This window comes from Microtus oregoni, unplaced genomic scaffold, assembly GCF_018167655.1.
Source record: "Microtus oregoni isolate MIOR12 unplaced genomic scaffold, Mior012 000024F_ref0000369, whole genome shotgun sequence".
Taxonomy (NCBI): Eukaryota; Metazoa; Chordata; class Mammalia; order Rodentia; family Cricetidae; genus Microtus; species Microtus oregoni.
The window spans coordinates 6,368,809-6,384,247 of NW_024543083.1; the positions used below are offsets into that span (position 1 = coordinate 6,368,809).

A 15,439-nucleotide genomic window follows, 5' to 3' on the forward strand; every position below is an offset into this window, starting at 1 on the left:
GGAATTAGTTAGGACATGTAGAGCCTGTTGCCAACAACTGAACAACTGTTCAGCTTCCTATCTCTGCAATGTGAACCTGCCAGGAAAGAACAATGCCCACCCCAAGCAGGCCTGACTGTTCTGGTGACCTGTGGTTATAAAAGCAGGCAGCGCCCTGTATTTCCCTCAGTCTGCTATCCCCAGAGCCCTGACTTAGCTGCAGTCCATCCTCATTAAATAAAGCTTCCTTAGGACTTTGTTGCTCTCGTCAGGATATTTCCAGGAACTAAGGATTCTCTTTCAGCTCTACGTTCAGCCTCCTTCAAGGTGGAGAATGCTGTTGAGTCTAGGGCTGACATGGGTGCTAAAATATCTGGAGGAGCAGAATAAGAAGAGGTGCTTACAGCCACCTGGTATCTGTTGGCTCAACTCAATCTCACTGTGAAGAAATGCCCAAGTTCCTTTTTTATCTTCACGTAGAGTACTGCATTAGTCACTGTGCTATTGCACTATAGAGAGACACCAGAACCAAGGCAACTGTCAAAAGAAAGCATTTAGTTAGGGTTTCACTATAGTTCCAGAGGGTTAGTCCATCATCATCCTGGCACAGAGCATAGCAGCAGGTAGGCATACATGGTGTTGCAGCAGGAGTTGAGAACTTGTAACTGATCTGGAAGTTGTAGACAGACAGCAAGTCTGGGCCTAGAGTGTGCTTTTGAAATGTGCTTTGAAGCCCATCCCTCAGTCATACACCTCCTCAAGCAATGCCACACCCACTCCGATAAGATCATTCTTCCCAATCCTTCTCAAACAGTTCTACAAAACGGGGACCTAGAATTTAAACATATGAGCCTATTGGGCCCATTCTCAATGAGATCACCCCAAGTACCAGAGATATGTATCATCCTTCTCTCAAAGAAGCATGTATAACAGAGGTGGAATAAAATCCTCCTCCATTTCCTATTATGCAATACCAGATTAATGATTTAACTCTTATGATTAGGAATAACATAGTATAAATTTCATTAATCTGGAATACAGGAAATGTACAATTGCCAATATACAGGTACAGCACTCCAGAGTCAGAGATGGGTGGATCTCTGTGAGTTTAAGGCCAGCCTGGTCTACAAAGAGCTAGTTCAAGGACAGAAGTAAATAGAAACTCCGTCTTGATAAAAACAGAAAAGACAAAAATAAAAAGAACACTATTTCAGAGGCCTAGAATTCCATCAGCTCTGGAGTCAGGAAAGAAAGATAGCATAAAGGTGCAAACATCCTTTCTACTCAGAGAATCGACTCCCGTTAATCACATAATAAACTTTTACCTGACTTTCCTCCTTCTTCCACCTTCTCAAAAGCATTGAACAGATATCAGTAACAGTCATCAAATCCCAAAGAAAGGGTTTCCAAGAGAAATGAGGAGAATATTTGCTCTATTTTTTTCTGACAGTCCTAAAGACTTTACTCTTCTTTGGCAAATGTAAATGCCAGGGTCCCTTATGATGATTTGCCTTTACACACACACACACACACTCACACACACACACACACACACTCATACACACACACACACACTCACACACACACACTCACACACACACACATTCACACAAAAACACACTCACACACACTCTCTCTCACACACACACACACTCACACACACTCACACACACAGTCGCACACACACTCACACAAACACACACATTCACACAAAAACATGCTCACACACACTCTCTCACACACACACATATATATATGAACAATGGGCGGTCTTGCAACTAGCCTGCTATATAGACCACATTGAAAACACTGCAGAGCCCAGTGAAGATGCCAGAGATGACAGTTGCAGTTACGGATGCTGTGAACAGGGCTGACTCTAACTCAGCACCCATACTAAACATACAAGGTTACATGCTTAGCCTGTAATTTCAGCTGTAGTAACTATGTATTGCTCTGACCCTATGTGATTAGTAGGAGATGGTGGAGAACATTGCTGAGGACTAATTCAATACCTGCTTCTGGGATTGGAGAAATGCTTCAGTGATTAAGAGCATTTGCTGTTCTTGCAGAGAACCCGGATTCAGTTTCCAGCACCCACAGAGTGGCTCACAACTGGCTGTAACTCCTTTCCTAAGAGATCAAATGTCCCTCCTTCATGGGCACCAGGCAGGCACATACCCAGATACATATACAGAAAAATATTCATACACATAAAAATAAATGAGTATTCCTAAAATACCTGCTTCAGTATCCCACCATATCTAAACTGACATCTTACTTTACATTTTTATGATGCTTATTTCTAAATTACATTTAACATGTATAGATAAGACTGTCAACCTAGGAGAAATTCAATAACTAATCCCTGAATAAGTGATCTGAATTCCTCCACAGGACACTATCTTGACCGTGCCATTCTGCTTCCTTGGAAGTAGAGCTGACACAAACAGGGATCAAGGGGTGTTTGAGAATAAGCCTTAACAAGGAAACAAGCCCCCAAACCACGCTGTCTTTTCCTGGATGTCTAAGTGTGTGAGGCTTTGACTAGCTGTTTCAAAGTCTGTAAGGCCTTGTGATTTCTGCATTCAAGAATCCCTTGTGAGACCAAAGCTTGACTGCGTTGCTATGGGAACAGATGCATGCGATATGGCTGGATGAATAGAAGGGAAACAGCCAAAGTAGAAGAAAATTACATCTTATTAACTGTCTTTCCCAAGGCCTTCCCTAATAGTAGACTTATTTGAAAATTTGGCAGCATTGCCAAAGAAACATATTTCTTGTTAGTCATCCAGTTCAAACAGATCATATGCGTCTCAGGTGTTGGGTCCATGGGTGATGCTGTAAAAGTTGAGAAATAATGAAAGTCCTCCAGCCTTGTGGCTGATAAAGGGCATGGTGACATCTTGTTTTCATGCCTCCACATCTTTCAGTAGGACCTTTAATGAGAAGCAGAGTCTCCTCACATTGAGGTCGGATCTTTTCGTCTCCTCCGCCACCTTCTTAATTGGAAGCATCAGAGTAGTAAAATGGCCAGAAGGCAGAGGGGGAAGGACTCATGTGGGCAGAGGAGCTGCTAAGAATTCTCAAATGTAGCAAAGTTCCAGAGCAGGCCTTGGGGGTGAAGAAGAAAGGGAAAGGGAGAAAAACAATAGTGAGCCCAGATTGCATCCCCAACAGCGCCTCCCCTCTCGTTCATGCTTGGAGATTTCCTGTGCTCACACCAGACAGAGTTTGCTTGGCTCTGCAGGCTTAGAAGCCAGAAAGCACCCCCTTACCTTTTAAGGCTGACATTTCCAAATTAAAACAGCAAAAACGAAAACAAAACCCTTCATGGCATCCAGGAGAATTAAGGCACAGGGCAATAGCATTATGTAGGTCCCTGGAGGTGAAATACAATGAAGCTTAAATCAGATTTGCTGGTTCTAGCCCAGTAGACTTACTGACTTATTCAGGGTCTGAAATCTGAAAAGCCCAGGAGGCCAGAGGGTTCTAACACAGCAGAGTGGTGGGTGTTTGGGCTTCATTTTGCTGAAGTCAATGGCTCATGAAACTGCCTGCTGATATGAAACAGAAAAGAGGCAGCCCTGGGACAGGTTTAGCCATGAACAAGCTGTGTATGGATTGTAAGTGGCAGGTTCCCATCCTGAAGGCAATATGGAAAAAGAAGCTTTTTATGATCTTGCGCTCACACTGTTAGGGCCAAGGGGTGATCACAAGAGATGGTGCCAAGTTTGGGGGGAAGGGATTGTTTGTTTGTCTTTTGTTTTTCCTTAGGCACTGGTAAGTTCTTGCCGATCTTGGGAGCAATAAAGCTCCCCTCTTTAAACATGGCCCTCTTCTGAAAAGGTGGACAAAGCAGAGCCCCATGGACTGAAGGATGCCCCGAACAAGCAGCATTGAAATCTATACTGAAAATGCCAACAATGTCCATACATCTGGAGTTGATGTCTTTCAGATAAGAGAAAGTAAAAGGACAGTGATCTCGCCTTATTTATCTAAGTGCCCCTTAGATGGCCCTTCCTTCCAGTGAGGTAGAAGCCTTATTGAAGCTTACACCAAGTAGCTTGCAAAGTCTAACTAGTTCGCCCTTCCTCCAGTGAGGATTGGCACTGCATGCTTTTCTCTTGGAATTAACCAGAGTCCTACTTTGCCCTCAGGGTTCTCAAAAATGCCTCAAGGTGATTGAGGAAGAAAATTGACTCGAATTCAGATTACTTTTCCCCCCACACGGTTATATTCCAATTCAAAGCAACATCCAGATTTTTATTTGGTAGTCTTTGTCGTTGTTTCATTTCCAAGAGATGGAAATCATCACGTGTGTTTTGGGAAGAATAAAACTGGAGCTTTGACAAGAGACTGTAACTAGCTCTGTTTTCATTTGGCAGCTCACAGAGACTTCTAAGCCCAGAGGCTTCCATACATTACCGGGAGAGTGAAGTCCCTTCAGGTTTTCTCTCCAGGAGCAGATGACAGAATGGACAGAAAGGAGCTCAGGGAAGGACCAGGATGTTCAGACTAGCATGGTGGATCTGTGCATGTCTTCAGCTGTCCCCACCCTTCCCTTCTGTGTCCCTGGTCATCTACCTTTTCCAGGAAGCCCTAGGGTTCTTATAGAGCTCTCCTCTTGCTCCCTCAGTAGCAGTAGATGAATGCTCCCTTGCTTTACCACGACAGGGACTTTGCTGTTTGAAGTTTGGAGATGGAAGCTTGATGAGCCGAGCACATGAGTATGATGTGTCCAATTACCGTGATTCAGGAAGAATGGCTCTGCTCTTCTGTTTGCGTTTAAAGAACTGTGTGGAGGGTTGCTCTGGGTCCCATAAGAGGTTTTCATTAAATGAGACAATTAGGATGATAGCAGCGATACTAATATTGTTTCATTAGGACTGTGATTCAGTTCCCTTTTCCACACTGTACAGTAGGATTATGCACTATTCTAGAAACAATGTTTTCTAATTTATTATAGATAGCTCAACTTGCTTTTTACTGCTTTAAAAAACTGATAAGCCCTTCCGAAAGAAGCTTTTAAGGGGGGAAAAGAAAGAGGCTGACTTCAATATACATGTTTTTAAGGAATGTAAACAAACTTGTTGCCCTTGGGGTTACAGATGCAATTGGTTGACACTGTTGGGTAGAAGCCCAAATTCTTAATGAAATTACAGCCTGCACCTAGTAGAAGAGTCTCTGGTGCTGAGGCTATTTGGCTGCAACTCAAAGTGGATCCCTGCTATATGTTTTCCCCACCTAGCTAAGTTCTGCCCTGCAATAGGTCCAAAGCAGTTTCTTTATTCATTAATGGTGATCACAGCATACAGAGGGGACTCCCACATCAATAAGCTTGAGAATTCTCACTATTTAGTTTTTAAGCTTTTATCTTGAAGTGCCCTAAACATGTGAACAGATAAATGGCATAGAGTTCTGCAGCCAGATAGTCTATCTTGGGGCTCAGCAACTTTGGACATCTTGATACTTTTTTTCAAAGGAAACACAAAGCAGGAGGTTCAGTCTAAGTTTCTTCTCAGCTTTAGACAATCTAAGTCATGAGAGTTCCAGACAGAGGCAGCAAAATGGCTCCAGGGCAAATCTGGCCCTTTCCTTGTCTGTCACAAGCTCAGAATAGTTGTTTCATTTTTAAATGTATCAAGGGGGAGAGCGCCACAAGAGTGATGCTGTAAGAGATGTGGGATGGACATGAGAATCAAATTTCAGCTTTACTCTATACAGTGTAGGATCACGTCTCTTGCTGCTCTCACAGTGCCCTGGTAGAGTGTGGCAGACTCAGAGAGGTGATCCAAGAACCACAAAGCCAGAACTATTTTGCTAGCCTTTGTAGGTTTGTCAACATCTGAAATACATAGTGGTCTAAAATTAGGGTCTTTATGAGCCCAGTCATAGGACAAAAGTATAATATTGTTTAATAGAAAATGCAAAACAGAAGCATTCTGTAGTAAAACAGAACTGCTCTTTCAGTTGTATTTTGTGTGTAGGAAGAGGAATCCTGAGAAACCAGGCCAGGGCTAGGCTAGACCTCTACCACTGAGCCACAGCCCAGCCTGCATTTTTTGCCTTTTTAACAAGAGTGGAGATCACAAAGACCTTTTATTCCTTCCAAAAGCTGCTAACTGATATAGAAAAACATGACCACACCAGCTAGTCTGAGTCTACTGAAGTCTGACCTCTGAGTGCCCCTATTTTCCCACTATCCTTTCTAGTTCTGTATTGCCTGAGACTTAGGAAAGGGGATAGGTATAGTAAGATCCAGAAACTTCTAGAAACATCACCCCCCAAACATGAGTAAGTGTCAATGTTCAAATCCAAGTTTTTAGATAACAGGAATGAGAAGCCCTCTAGGTACTTTTGCAGGATTTGCTGTTTTTGTTAGCATGGAAGGGGTGCATGGGGCGGTGAATGTGAGGGAAGGTAGGGGCAGGCAGGAAGAAGAAGGTGAGAAAATAATGAAAGAAACTAGAGACTAGTGTCTGATGTGGGAGTGTCATATATCAATCTGTTGATTTCATTGGTTAAGCAATAAAGAAACTGCTTGGCCCTGATTGGTTAAAACATAGGTGGGAGGAGTAAACAGAACAGAATGCTGGGAGGAAGAGGAAGTGAGCTCAGACTCAACATCTCTGCTCTCTGGAGCAGAGACGCCATGCTCCCCTCTCCTGGACTGACACGGGGATAACTCTGCTCTCTGAGGCACACGCGATGAAGCTCTGACCCAGGATGGATGTAGGCTAGAATCTCCCTGGTAAGCCACCTCGTGGGCTACACAGATAATTAGAAATGGGCTAGTCCAGGTGCGAGAATTAGCCTAGAAGAGGCTAGGTAGAAATGGGCCAAGCAGTGTTTAAAAGAATACAGTTTGTGTGTTGTTATTTCAGAGCATAAGCTAGCCAGGTGGCCAGGGTGCTGGGGACGCAGCTCCGCCGCTCTTGTTACTACAAGTGTCAATATTCCTAAACTGGCCTTCTCCCCTTCTTGGTTAAAAAAAATGTGTTTGGTGATTGGTATATCTAATAACCTTGGTACTTATGCTGTAATGTGCATGTGTGTGTCATGTAAGTAGTCAGATAGAGTTGAAAGCTCCTCTGCTCTCGTGCAATGCTATTTATGGGATTCCACTTTGTAATCGTCTGCTGGGAAGACTGGCAGAAAGGGCAACTATCTTCAAAATAGGAACAGCTCTTTAAAATCTTTTCAAAACACTAAATTTTCATCAGGCACGACATTTCCGTCCTTACTGTAAAAGTCCCCATGAAAAACAGTGACCTTTAATCCTTTGTGTTGTCTTAGTCCTCATCAGAGCAAAGTTATTGTCCAAAAGGTTGAGGTTCTCTTTTTTCTCTTTCACTGAGGATGCTATATCACCTAGAAAAGACATCTAAGAATCAATTACTCAGTTAATGTCAGCTAATGGATGTTGGATAAATACCTGTCATAGTATTATGATAAATGCTATGGCAGATTCAGGAAATGATTCAATATGATCTTTAGCTTTCCGCGTTTTGTAGTCAAGAAAGAAGACAGTAGGAGTGAAAGGGAAGTGTGTGTGTGTGTGTGTGTGTGTGTGTGTGTGTGTGTGTGTGTGTGATGGTCTACATAGCCTCAATGAGGTCAGACCAGATAGGCATGAAAACAAATTTTTTCTGACTTGCTAGATAGAATGTAGGAATGCAGCATGTGTTCAGAGTTTAGACACAGGGTTCCAAGTCTGTTACTATATGATAGAAATTCTGAGGTGCTAAGATAAAAATGATGTCTGTCCCCGAAATAGAAGGGAGAAACTGCTGATTTTTACCAAAGGAAGAAACAACAAAGAGAAGGGTCAAAATTGAACATCCTAATGTAAGGAATTAGAAAAAGAATCATAAATACTGGTGCTTATAGCTACTAATTCCAAGGCATTCAGATGAGAATTGATGCGCTGTGCTTGAAGTGGTAGATAGACTTGTAATTGCAACAATGCCTAAGGCTATAATAAACCCTATAAATAGTTTAATTAGCCAAGAAAATGGGAGGTACACATTTAGCACCAAAGAACAGGGGGTCAAAAATTGAAGACAAAACCTTGGTAGCCCTTATATTTGCAGAGGAGGTAGGGAGTCAAATATTTGAAAAGGAGGGGGTGATGATTTACCTTATCATATAAACCAATGTAAAAGAACACTTCAAGAGAACAATTAGGAGTGAATCATGCATATATGTTCATACATGCAGCTGAAGAAAGGGAAGGACCAAGGCAAGACTCAAAAGAGAAAGCCACTGGGATCATTCTGAAGCATAGCTGTAGTTGAGTGTTGGTATACAAACCGGACTGCCTCGGGCCTATGTTTCTGGAACTTTCTACCGCTATTTTATTGCTGTCTTTTAAATTTCATTTTAGAGACTAGTGAGATGGCTTAGCAGTTACGGACACTTAGTTTCTGCTGCAGATGACTTTGGTTCAGTTCCCAGCACCTAGTTGGCTGCACCCAACTGCCTGTAACTACAGTTCCAGGAGTTCAGACGTCTTCTGGCTTATTAAAGTGCCCATGTGCTTATGCTACATAAGTGAAAGTGGTACACACATATAAATATAAATAAACAAACCTTGAAAGTTCCTTTTAATTCCTTTACAGCGAATCCTTTTCATCATTCCCACATATTCTCCTTTTGTTTAATTTTATCTAGGAATTTGTCGTATTTTGCTACACAAAGTAGCCCCTCTGCTGTCATTTTGAACCTCTGGGAAGCTCGTCACCAGCAGGATGGGGATCTTGACTCACTCGCCTGTGCCCTTGAAGAGATTGGGAGGACACACTCGAAACTGTCAAACATCACAGAGTCCCAGCTCGAGGAAGCTGACTTCAACTACAGCAGGCAAAATGGACTCTAATCTGTTTCCTCTCTTGAGGCAGTACTAGTGATGGCCAGCTTCAGAGCAAGTGGCTTCAACTGGGGAAGAAGAGGCAGATTTCTACCCAGTGGCGTTTGGGGCATTAATGCAGCCTTTATTGAGAGTCAGTGAAAAAAAATCCCTGGTTGACGAAAATGAATTTGATAATAGGTAAAATGTGTTAATAACGGGGGGACATAAAAGAAGAGAATACTCCTCTGGGTCTACACACGGGTAAACCTCCTCAGATTTGGACTGCCGAGGGGAGAGGTGAAGGTAACTGTAGATCAGAGTAGTTATGAAAAGTAGAAACAGTACAATAAAGCTGGAAGGCGGAGAGTAAGTGCATGCTTGGGAACGGGTTTGGAATGACTTGCCCCCCAGGACCACCTGATTCTGAAACCTGATTTTTAGTTTCCAACCAACTAGCACCTAGGATGTTGGAAATCACAGGGAGACTAGCTTTCAGAAGCAAATCCAGTTGGCCAACCTATTAGTATGATGTCACCAGTGTTGGGGGAGAGCATTTAGAATTTAGAATCTGAGTACATCACACCAGCACTTATTATATGAGTCACTTGATTGAGACAAGATTGAAAAGCGAGATAGACCTCAAACTAGTTCTTGGTACCTCACCTTCATCCCCCCCTCCCCGAAACAAAACTCATTTCTTTTCCCATCCTGACAGATTGCAGTACAGAGATAGTAAAGAACATGATTATACACTTCAACTCAACAGAGCAGGACTACCCAAACTACCCAAATCTCAGTGTGCTGTTAGAACACCGTTCACTCCGTGGAATGGAGACAGAGATGCTAGTCCAGGTCCAGGAAAATAAATAGACTGCAGATGTCACAGGCTTTGAGTAAGCTCCGATTCTAGGAGATGGGTAGAGCCCGTCTACTCCCATTTTAGGAGATTGGACAGCCCATGTTGTCCAATATTTTTTCCTATAAGAAATGTGTTTTACTGTGCTTTTCCATCCAGATTCTGGAACTCTTCTAACCTTTATACTAGGCCATCACAGTATGTCTCGATGGAACTTTAAGACATGACATCCTGCTGTCACCTTTTGGAAACCTACCTGATAGCCTTTCTGTGTATAGGATCTGAGTGAATGCACCCAAGGAACAGAATACTCTATGACATCGTCCTAAGAACCACATGCATCATTCAGAGAGGCTTTGTGCTCTGACTGCCTGGCCTTCCTGTGTATGCATTCTCCTTAGCACTGGTCACTCATGGATCTCATCTTACAACTTTTATTAATATAAAGCAGTGACATTGTAGGGAATTGGAATCTGTGGGTTACATGTGAGCTGCATCATATGCTTTGCTACACATTTATACCTGATTACATAATTTTGACCCATGCCCTGAGAGACTAGCAATGAACGGATATGTTCATATTGTGGCAGATCCTTTCGGTAACTGTCCACAGTGAGGACGTCACAACTCAGACACCTACATTAAATCCCAGGCAGCTACATAGCTACTTTGAGGCTGGCTACATTTGAAAAGCGATGTTCAGAAATAGAAGAAATGAGACTCCTTGGTAATGAGGATATTATTATGCTTTTGGTTTTTAGGGGTCATTTGTTTGAAAACAAATGTTTGCAATCTCATTCCAAGTGCAAAAGACCTAAAGACAGGTTGAAGTTATAATCCCATGGTCAAAGCATTGAAGAACTCTTCAATGTGTTAGCCATTTTATCTAACTAATATGTGATTTATCTGGCCACCTATATTACATAGAAGACTTTGCCATATGCAAATAATAAAAGACCCATGATGCTTTGCTCAGGAACAAAAGGTTTATTTTAGTGAACAAACAAATCATCTTAGAACTGTCAAATCTACACAGAATCCCATATCTGGACCAGGAGAACACCTTTTCCCTAGTGTTCTCAACTTATTTATTCATCCTTATGAAGAAGAAAGAGAAAGAGCATAAAAATGTAAAACTGCTTGGCATCACTATAAGTTTTTTGATGATGACCCACAAACCGGATAGGTGATAAGTGGCAGGACCAGACGCAGATTGGAATCTGCATCCCCTGTTAGGTGATAAACTCTTTGCAACACATTCTAGAGAGATCTTACACTAATGTTCATTTGGAAGATTTTTGCTTTAAATTTTTTACCCTATCATCTTCTCTTCTTTCCCTCCCAATTGGCCTTATAATTGTTTATCTGTTGTGTGAGCCTACACATGCTCTTTGTAGATTTTTAAAACTTTTTATAGTAGTGTAAACAGATAAAACTTGTGAGCAACCTTCCTGGCATCTGTGTAGGTTATTTTAAGGTGAGGTAACACGAACAACAGAAACGTTGATCCTCAAGTGTCTGCAGTTCCCCCATTGACTTCAGGTTTTGTATTTTTTTTCTGACCTGTGTTTATAAGTGCCCTTGAGCATAGTATTCCGTGCAGTGATAAGGGGGATGTTAACATAAGGCATCTCATATCCCACCCAGTCCATGGTTCTGTGCAATTCACCTTGACTTTTTGTGTTTCCTTCTTCACATCTCTCTTATTTCTGCTAGGATGCTACACAGGATTTTGAAATAAATGTTAACTTCTTCAGCCTTTGCATGTCAGGGTTTGTGTAATATTTTAAAATGAAATTGCAAAGAGAACCCTGGTCGGTTTATAGACCAAAGGATTTTTGTGTGCTGGGGGAGGGTCTGCAGGTCACACAGTCCTTAGTTCACACTTGAAAGTGTAGTGTTTCACTGTGACCACAAGCTTTTCCATTATCGTCACCTGCCGCGACACAAATGGCCCTCTCGGAAGAAGCTTACTCATCACTCCAGGAACTGAATTTCAAAGTGTCACCGTCCTAGTACAAGATGAAGGAAAAACTAAAAGTGGCCTTAAATACTTGATAGGTTATGTAAAATTTGTGCAAAGCTATCCTACTTAATGCCAAATTTCTCAGTGCTCGGAGACTTTAAGTCTAATAGTTATACTTCAAACTTGAGTTAAAATTAGGCCACCAAAATGGTGTGATCCACAGTTTTGCCAGACTACAGCATCGTAAAGTTAATTTATGGTCTTTACAACATCACATATATAGTCTTAGCATTTTACATTAACATCCTTTAAGCTGAACGGAAGCTGTTCCACGGATTTAAATGCAAACTTCACTTACCAGTGCAGCAGACTCTTAAAACTCAAATGTACTCCCACAAAAATGTTATTGGCCTTTTTGTAGGAGATGAAAAGGAATTGATACAGCTCTCTTTAAAGAGAGGAACTTTTCTCTTATTTTTTCTTACTTTTATCTCAAACTGTTGTGGTCCTGGTAGTTTTTCTTTCATTTAGTTGGGAGAAGGACTATTAAGTCAAATCACACAGGGTTCTCTTTGGAGTAAAATATCTGGATTTATTGCTGTAGTTTTTCCTCAAGGAAACCTCCAAATATTAAATATGAGAAGCAAAGGTAGAAAATTAACATGGCGTGAATGGTTTTATACACTTTCACCAAATTTACCTGTGAACTTCAGAGTGTTAACAAAATCTTTGGGATATGCTTCTGTTTATTATTATTATTATTTTTTGCTTTTTTGTTTCCTTGTTTTGTTTTCCTTTCAGACATTTTGAATTTCTTGGTCTAGCCTCTGTAAGTGTATTGAATGACAGAGCTATCAGACATGCTAAAGGCAACCCTCTCTGAGGTCTTCATTCCAGCAGAATTGAGGAAGGAGCTGAGAAACGTGCCTCTCTGGCCCACTGCGTGGCCGTGTTCATTCTGTTTCTCATGAAGCATTGCAAAGTCTGAACCCTTAGTAACTCCCATTGCCTGGACTCCAGGTGACAGCCACAGCACCTGGGAGAGCAAACGTGTGGGTTTGCCAATGGTGACAACCTTTTATTAGCCCTTTGGTGTCCGTTGTCATAGCACCGTATTTGAACACTGATGCTTTTTGCCAACAGTTGAATGGCCATCGTTTCCGTAGTTGCCACTGTTCTGTCCGCATAGTTTTCCTGAACTACAAGCAGAAATGTATTTTGTCAAACGTCACAAAAGTGAAACTGTTACTAATCTTAGACGTGTTGCATATTTTTGTGTTTTTTTTTTTCTTTTCCAAACTCTTTCAAAAGCTGAGGTGACAAAGCTGTTTGGCTGTATTGACAGCATGTGGTGTCTTTTGCAGAAGCAACTCTAGGAGAGCCAGTGTCTACCGTGGACTCTTCACATCCCCACTTCAGGGTCACCAACAAAGCTGCAATGGCGATTTGTAGACTGTCATTATTTCCTGCCGATGAAAGGGGATGGCGCCAGGCCTGGCTATTAGTCACTAGTGTGTAGTACTGTGATCTGCAGTAGGAAGTTTATCTCGCATAGAATAATTGTGGTTTTTGAAGCAGCTATTCATTGCTTTTTCCTTTTGCTGTGAAGATCATGGATTTGGAGTGTCCTCATGAAGTGGGCCCAAGACAGTAACATTTCAACTTCATGTCTTTAAACCTACCATGTATCTGAATCCAAAGATTAAAAAAAAAAAAGGCAGTATGCATCTGACCTAGGTCTAAGCTTAAAATTCTCCCTGCCCTGACCAGTATTAAGTTCAACAGGAATTGTATCATTTTTCCACAAAGTTATACCTTAGTTTCCGATATATATAAGTGAATTTGGTAATGTCTTTCTTTACCTAACTGGGAATATGTGTCAAATACTTTCACAGAAGGCATGGATATAATGAATATGCCCTTTGTCTCAAATTTGGCTAACTATTAAAAAAATCCACATAATTCAAGTACAATTCACACCCAAAATTCCAGTATTGATAAAGTTCTTCAATAACCTTAAAATCTGATACATTTCTAGTTGGTGGTGATCTAATCGGGGTTCTGATGAAAGCATAATATTTAAGGAGACTAGGCAAGCCAAATGCCATGCCACAAGACCCCTTTCCTGAAACATAGGCATTCTGCTCAAATGTGGAAGCAGCAATTCCAATCTTCTTTCACTAGCAAGCATGGGGAGTGGTAAGAGGGAGACTCATCAGGATGAATCCCTCAGGACCTCCTGGGAGAAAAGCTGAGCATGGAAACCCCCATGAGGTCTCTCACAGATGCTGCCTGCTCCCAGAGAAAACTTCTCAATAAAGGGGAAAATACCCAAGCGTCAGCATTCCCCTGTCAGGAAAACAGCTGTCTCCTTCTCTATCCTGGATGAACAAAATTTCCATTCTTCATAATTAGGTCTGCTTGATACATACACGCCAATAAATCCTGACCTAGAAGTATTGGAAACACAGGCAGCTAGAGGAATGCTGGCTCATTTTCCTAGCCTAGCCCAAACTTGGAAACCTGAGCGATATTTCCCCCTCCTTCTGTATGGAAGAATTTAGGCATATTTCATTTTGTTCTTTTTATTTTGGGAAGGTACATGGGGGTGTTCTTTCAAATGATTCATTTAAAAAAAAACACTCATACCACCCTCAACAATTATTTGGTATGTTCAAAGCCAAAATTTATGAAATAATATTTGAAACGAAACACTAACTCGGACATGAAGCTGAAGGGGAGAGTAAGCCAGAGCAGAGGGTCTAAGGAAAGCATGGCCTTGGCTTCATACCACACTTTTTGTGCCTTGTATTATCAGTGTAAATTCTGAATGTTGTACAGTCGATACTTGGATGGACTCCTTAGAGAAGGGTGCACCGGCTTCTTTTTCAGCAATGTACATATCTATAAATATATATACATATATATTTGGTAATGCCAAACAGCTATGTTATATTGTACTGAACAAAATGGCCCGTTTGGATGTTTTATGTAGAGTTTGCAAAAAAAAAAAAAAATGGATGGTTATCGACTTTTCAAGATAAATGTGCAGGCATAAATTGCTGCTTATCAGTTATTTATGAATAAAGAGTCTTTTATTGACATTTTAGGATATGTTCCGTGAGTGGGACTTTGAAATCTCCGTGAGGACACGGTCATATCCTAGCAAGTGTTGGGATGCTCTCCTTAAGGGCGGTTGTCAAATCATCAAAACTTGGTGAAACTCCCTTCTCCCTCTGGCCTCAGAAAATATTATGAGCCATTTGAACCAAATACATTATCTTCTAAGAATCAAAGGCCACCTAAATACACACGTGCACACCTAAGGTTGTGCATACATTCCCCTTTCTTGGGGATGTAGGTTTAGATACTCCAAGGTAATCATAGCCACACAGTAACAGAAATGCCTTTTTCACATCCCTCAAATGTAATACTTTTATACACTGTATAACATGCTTTCGAGTTGAAGAAATGGCTCCAAGCTGAAGTACTTGCTCTTGTTCCAGAGGACCCGAAATTCTGTTCCCAGCATCTACTATAGGTGACTCACAACCATCTGTAACTCCAGCTCTAGGGAACCCAGCCCCCTGTCCTGGCTTGCATGGGTACCCTCATGCATGTGCACATTCAGACACCCATACATAAATACACAGATTTTTTTTAAATCTTCAAAATATAAATAGAACACTTTCTGCTTGCCATGGTAAAATAGTAAGAATATGTAGAATATTTGTGGGAAGGTAGTAGGGAGATATGTAATATTAGGCATTCCAACACATTTGACTGC

At 41.5% G+C, this 15,439-nt stretch overlaps 1 protein-coding gene across 9 annotated transcripts in view; it reads left to right on the forward strand.

The window, feature by feature from the left end:
• Unc5d (unc-5 netrin receptor D) overlaps positions 1–14,766 on the forward strand; it is a 537,586-nt gene extending 522,820 nt beyond the window's left edge. For 8 of the 9 annotated variants that reach the window (XM_041673692.1, XM_041673695.1, XM_041673694.1 and 5 more), the window contains one exon: positions 8,653–14,766. In XM_041673692.1, the coding sequence (XP_041529626.1) occupies positions 8,653–8,857 (205 nt within the window). In that variant the 3' untranslated portion in view covers positions 8,858–14,766. The remainder of the gene's footprint in view (positions 1–8,652) is intronic. The other variant, XM_041673701.1, reaches the window with a different exon arrangement.
• The last annotated feature ends 673 nt before the right edge of the window (positions 14,767–15,439 follow it).